This window comes from Diuraphis noxia, unplaced genomic scaffold (genome assembly GCF_037042655.1).
Source record: "Diuraphis noxia isolate RWA-SAM2 unplaced genomic scaffold, SU_Dnox_SAM2 contig0001, whole genome shotgun sequence".
Lineage (NCBI taxonomy): Eukaryota > Metazoa > Arthropoda > Insecta > Hemiptera > Aphididae > Diuraphis > Diuraphis noxia.
Window position 1 is genome coordinate 106,363,184 of NW_028301711.1, and position 6,809 is coordinate 106,369,992.

The 6,809-nt window shown below is 28.4% G+C and overlaps 1 protein-coding gene and 1 long non-coding RNA gene across 2 annotated transcripts; one reads left to right on the forward strand and one right to left on the reverse strand.

Annotated features, from left to right (window-relative positions):
- Positions 1-297: 297 nt before the first annotated feature.
- Positions 298-825, reverse strand: LOC149063184 (uncharacterized). Its single transcript, XM_089218174.1, has one exon. The coding sequence runs from the start codon at positions 823-825 to the stop codon at positions 397-399; it is 429 nt and encodes a 142-aa protein (XP_089074300.1). The 3' UTR covers positions 298-396.
- Positions 826-5,345: 4,520 nt separating this feature from the next.
- On the forward strand, positions 5,346-6,597 carry LOC149063185 (uncharacterized). The gene is made up of 2 exons (XR_016189676.1): positions 5,346-5,698; positions 6,379-6,597. It is a non-coding gene; the product is annotated as an uncharacterized LOC149063185 (long non-coding RNA).
- The last annotated feature ends 212 nt before the right edge of the window (positions 6,598-6,809 follow it).

A 6,809-nucleotide genomic window follows, 5' to 3' on the forward strand; every position in this document is an offset into this window, starting at 1 on the left:
TTACACGTTCACAAATTGAACACTTAATGACACTGAATGAACTATAATGTTTAATTTTATATTTTTTCATTACATCTTGAAATTGATTATTATAAAATTCTGTACCATTATCTGCCTGTAACAATTTTGGATTAGCTTTTTTCAATATATTAAACATAGCTTTTGTACATTCCTCCGCTGTTTTATTTTCCAGTGCTTCTATCCACACATACTTGCTAAATGTATCAATTATGATTAAAATGAATTTAAAACCTTTATTTTGTCTAGAATGTGACTGCATGTCTATTAAATCAGCTTGCCAGAGATCATCTTTAAACCGTGTAACTACGCTACGTCTAGGAAATATTTTTCTCGCTGGTCGATGTAGCTCATTAGCTATATTCTCTAAGGTTGTCATTATACTATAATATTCCTCTCACGTAATTCTTCTAAAATAGATATGATTTCATTACTAACGCCAGTATTACCAACTCTTTGTGATGATGTTAAAAGATTTAATCTAGTTACTAATTCATTTGGATCATCATAATAAACTAACTGTGTTTGAGGTATTACATCTTTATATAAACCAGAACCTTTCTTAGCATGTGGTGATGCAGTAAAATTAAACATATTTTCAACTGGAGGATCTACAGACATAGAACTGTTTGCTGTAGGGTTAAAATCAAATGGTTCATTTGTTATGGTTGTATTATTATGAACATTACTACGTTTAGCACTCGAACTAGATAAATGTTCGTTTAATTCTTTAAAGCTTATCCGAGGAGCTCTAGAGTTATTAATTTTAGCTATTTCTTCGTTTATCTGTTTTTCTTCATTTTTCATTCTTTCGTAGAGAGGTTTTACAACGGTCGCCCATTTATGAAACTTTGAGGTTTTTGGTTTCCCATCCGCTTTTAAATGAACTCGAGAAGTTTTCAAAATATCGTAATAAGATTCCATATCTTGTATAGTTGTATTTTTTGGTTCTTTCTCACATAATAAAGACTGTAGTCCTAATGTCCATGGGTAGTATTTATTAAGCAGCTGTAAGTTACCATGGCTAAAAGTTACAGAGTAATCTCCTATTTTGTAAGAATCACTAGTTCTACCATAATGTAAACCATAAGATTTATCATAACGTTGTGATTTAGGACGTTCAAAAAAATTTACAAATGTTGAATTTAATTCATCATCTTCATTTTCACCACTTGTGTATGAGGTTTCTGCATTTTTATAATCAGCTAGTTGTAAGTTACACGATGTATATTTTTCTATTTTTGTACTGAGTGGTTCAGTTATTGGTTTAAATGCTTCACGGAAATAGTTCTGAATCTATAATACCACGTTTCATTTCCATTATTTTTCGTTTAATATATTTTTTTTTTTGATATTATTAATTTTTTCAGCAAAACCTTTTCTTTGTTCATAGTAAATAATAAACTCAATATTACTGTATCGTATGACCACTGGCAAGACTATGTAGAAAATAACAATATTACATTATATATATTTGTATTATATATAATTATTTTATTTTAATAAACGTATGAAAACCACATCTATATCTTCCTTCATTCATTTCTCTAATTTTATCAATAACCATAAACCCATAATCACATTGATTTCAACATAAATGAGAAATTTTCCGAAATTCTGAGAAATCCATATCTGTCGACGAATTATCATTGAATATATGACGTAAATTCATATCATCTTGTCTCAGAATTATTAAAAAGTTTTAGTTATCTCTTACCAACTGTTTTGGTATTTTAGAATATGTTTGTGCTAAATAAAATACAGAGCTAGCACCTGAATGTCTACAGATGCTAAAGTATTCTCTAATAACAGACTGTGAGTCACATATTACATCATCAAAAATTATAATAGAATTTTTCTTAGTTAAGTTTGGTTTTATAACTTTATCTGCGTTTGTAAATATGAACAAATTAGCACCTTGTATATCATCCATTATATTTTTTAACAAAACATATTTTTCTTGATTAGAGGTTTTAGAATATAAATAAATATTTTCAAATCTTAACCAGTTTTTATGTGTGATTAGATTGTACATTATATTTGTTTTACCTGATCCACTAGGGCCATTTAATATAGCACGTATAGCATCAGGTAATAACGAACCATGTCTTGATGGATTTTTCGATATTTGTATCTACGTTTATTATTTCTAATTTATCTTTCTGTTCAATTAAATCCATTTTCTTATAAATACTCGAAGATTTTTATTTTATATTCAGTTATTGATGATGCGTTCAACTCGAAAGTGTAAATCGAAAAAGACTGGTAAAGGTATTGTAAACTCTCTTATAAATAGTCTTCCGTTTGAAACCCATGTTCCAGGTTATCAATTTTGTGGACCAGGTACAAAATTTAAAAAAAGATTAAATCGTGGTGACATAGGAATAAATCCATTGGATACTGCTTGTCTTGATCACGATATTACGTATGCATCTAGTAAAAATTTAAACGATAGACATAAAGCTGATGAAGTGTTAGAAAAACGTGCTTGGGAGAGATTTAAAGCTATAGATACTCCTAAAAAGGAGAAAATTGTTGCGTATGCAGTAACAAACGCGATGAAAGCTAAAAGAAAAATAGGAATGGGTTATAAAAAGAAACGTGCTACAAAAATAAAAAATCTTATGATAGCTGTTCGCGCCGAAAGCTAATCGCTTATCGTCCCGTCGATATGGTTGACGACACCGTCCTAATTACGTCTTCCCAGTCTCCTTCACTCCACTCCGTTCGTTATGTTTTAATTGTGTAATTATTAATATTATTATACTATCTAGGTATTTATTCTCTTTGTTTACTATTATGTTATTTAATTATTAGTCAGCCCGTTGTTGCATATGTTTATTATCATATTTTGCATATCTTTCGTATTACTGATTTTTATTGTCTTGTCACTGATTTTTATTGTTCTTGTCATATTTATTATCATTATTGTTTTTTTCTTTTATACGGCCAACGCCCTTGTTTATATGTTCATTACTGTTGTTGTTGGCGTCAAAATGTCTGCCGCTGTGTCGTTTTTTGCTGTCGTGTTTGTTCGCTATTGAAGCGACAACAAATACTTTTTTGTACGTAAGTTGTATTTTTCTTCCGCTATTGCAGCGACTTCGTATTTTGTTTATATTATACTTTGTTCACTGTTTTATTGTAAGTCGCATTAAGCGCATATGTATAATTTGTTGTCACGATAAGTCGCATTAAGCGCATATATATAATAAACTGTTTTTAATAACCTACACCAATTACTTGAAAGTGTCTAACAATCTCTAACAAACCTAGATTTGTTGTTTGAGCAAAAAAAAAATGTTCTAACAAACTTTTGCACTGCTGCCGTGAAGATAGCAGTGCAAAAGTTAAAAAGATTATTGCGCCGAAAATAATGTCTAACAAACTTTGAAAGTTGTCTAACAATCTCTAACAACTCACTAACAAATTTGTTAGACCATTTTAAAAGTTATCTATTATCATTGCACCGCTAAGTTCACAAGGGTAATTCCTGAATTGTAATTGGTTGGTGGTCGCGTGCAAATATTCTGATTGGGTTGTCTATTATTATTTCAATTGTTATTCATTCTACACTGTGAAGAGAAGTGGCCTTCGCGATTACACGTAAAACTACGCTTAACATTAAAATTGTTGCTCCGAGAATTTTGGTTCCTATTAGTATTCTGACCATAATTTCTTCCCGTGTAATTATAATTATTACGATAGTTTTGATTTTCATTTTGCCTAGTGTTAAAATTTAAATTTTTATTAGGATTTCTATTATTGTGGCTCGGAATATTATAGTTTGCATTATTTGAACGGAATATTTCCTGTACGTCATTGTAAGTTCTAATATTTTTATCGGCGATTACGGCTAACTGCATTGTCTGCTCAAGGGTGGAAGGATTTTTAGTTTTTACTTCAAATTTTAATTGATCACTTTTTCATATCTCCCCATTCCTTTATTTCCTGATACCTTGTTACGTTAAAAGCCCTATCAGTTAATTTGGTAGCCGCTATCATTTTTAACATAAAAGAATGTTGTTCCGCATCCACTGTATTTATTATTACCTCGCATGCACTTAAAATTGGGTATATCTCAGTTTGCCCTGAATAGGTGGGAATTAATTTAATTGCGTCGATGGCGCCTAAAGATTTCATAACTTCACTGCTTCCTGTCATTTTCTTTTTTACTATTCTTTTTGTTGGTGTATTTTCAGTATGAATGGTATTTTTATTACTACGTAGACCTGTACGAGTTGCGCTAGTAGTAGGACTATTTTCAAATGCTTCTAAATTAATGAGTCTTAAACTTTTATTTAACAATTCACTAGATATTGGGTCTTTTTTTATTTCTTTATTTTCACCTTCACTAAATATTTCCGCGGTAATAACGTCTAAATTTTCTACTAAATTAGATAATTCTAAATCATCAACTACTTCATTATTATTTTATAAATTTATTAAACTCAATATATTTCAGTTGCTACCAATTTTATGCTATTATCGTTTTCAATTATTTCAATTATTCTGTCTAGCGTTTCCCTAACTATTGCTTCGAATTCATCGGAATTCATTAATATCTATTTATTATTACTAAAAAAAAAATATTTTTTTTTATCTTTTACTAATACCTATCTCATATACTTAATTATATATATAATTATAATTATAATTATTTATTTGTTATTTGATTTATTACTTATCCTTATTTACCTAATAATATAATATCTACACCTATACAGGGTGTTCCAAATTTCATGTGACAGCAGATTTCAGCATGATATATTTAAATTAGGGGAAAATGACCTATGTAAAAACTGTTTTGAATCATATAATCTAAATTAATTTGATATTAAATATTTTTTTATATTAATTAGGAGGGGAGGTTTGAGGGTCAACTTTTAAAATTCAAATGGGAACCTATATTTTTGAAATATGATTCGTGCACGGTTTAATTTTTAATGAATTTTGACGGTTCATTTACATTTATGTGATAATAATTGGAGGAGCTATCGACATCTGAATATTGGTGTTAATTTATAAAATGTCAACAGTGAATAATACTAAAAGTGCTTCCGTTGTACGACCTTAATAATCCGGGTATCGAATTATCAATTTATTACAGTATACAGTAGTCAGTTCAAAGTACAGTATACCTACCGTTTGATATTATAACTAGGTATCATATAATTTTATCAATGATATTATGATATTATATTTTATAACCTTAAAATTATTTGATGTTTACCAATCAAAATACATAAATATTAAATGCATAAATCATAGGCATCATATAAATATAATATAATAATATACAATTTATAATAATATGTCTATGTACTAAAATACTAAATAGCCGTATTAACATAGAACAACATAGAAGCTAAACTTGATCAGCTGATCGGGTTTACTTTACGTTTACCTATTATGATCTAAAGCCTGAACCTAGGAAACGAGCCCGTAAACCAACATGATGTTAGATCCTTGTTTACCCATATTCAGGAAACGTTTACTGTATCATTGGCGGGGTATTAATTTGATGGGCGACATGTGATAACAACTGAAAAACGTGTAATGTTTACTTTGTTAGTGGAAACTGGAAATTGTCCAGTAATTTTCCAGTCTCCTCAAAATGTCCTCTAATCGTGAGAAAATCATCCGAGAAGTTTGATTTCCGTCTGGAAATCGTTGTCTAGTAAGTAGTTGATAGTTAAATAGACAATAGCTATAATTAAAGTAATTAACTAGTAACTACTCTATGAGTTACTTATAAATGAATTGTTATTATTATTGTAAATTTGAATACATTATTACATTTATGCATACAATTTCTACATATACATGTATTACTAAAGACCAGATTTTTGTGCACAAAACACCTAAAAATCAATTAAAATTCTGAATTGTGCAAAATTCATGTGGTATTTCTAATTAGGAAACATTAATTTCCCAGCTTTTATTTCATATTACATTATTACCTATGCATAAATTTGTGTTTAGTAGCCAGTAGGTATCTATAATATGTACAAATCCATACCTATAAAATATAATCTAATTTACAATATTTTGTTAAAATTAACCATCATGGGAATGAACTGTACTATAATGATTAATAAAAAAAAACTGTCATTGTAGTATTTGTATATCATGGTCGTCAGTCGTCACATCTTCATTGTTCAAAATAAAACTTAAAATTAATTTACATGGGTAAAAATTATTTCTATACAATTTTAAATTTGGAATTACACAATAACAAATTGTAATTCGCACAAGAATCTAATCTTTATTTATAAATTAAAAACGAATTTATAGTAATTTAAATGCTTTTTTTTTTACAAAAGTTGTGAAAACTTATATTATGTTTCAATCATTTAGATAGAATATTGAAGAAATTGTTGGAATAAAGGAATATCGCTGTTATATTCAGTCCAATCATATTGGATTACATATTACAATAAATTCTAAACAGTCACAACTGCAACAACATTTTATTCCAATTATGATTATAGAAGTATGTATGAAGTTAATACTATGTATGATTAAATAAATAAAATGGACTCATTAAATTATTTATTGTGTACTAAACCAAATAATTTCTTGTATATTATTGCATTAGGTGTTCAAATATGTATACATTTAGGTATAATAATTTGCATGAATATAATAATATACATCCTAGGTATAGTATGTAGTATTGTTATAGTCATAGTGATACTCAGTGATAGTACCTATCTTTGATATACTAATCTATACAAGCTCCAAGGTTAGGTCTATAAATTGTGTGCTACTTCTATGATAATTGATAA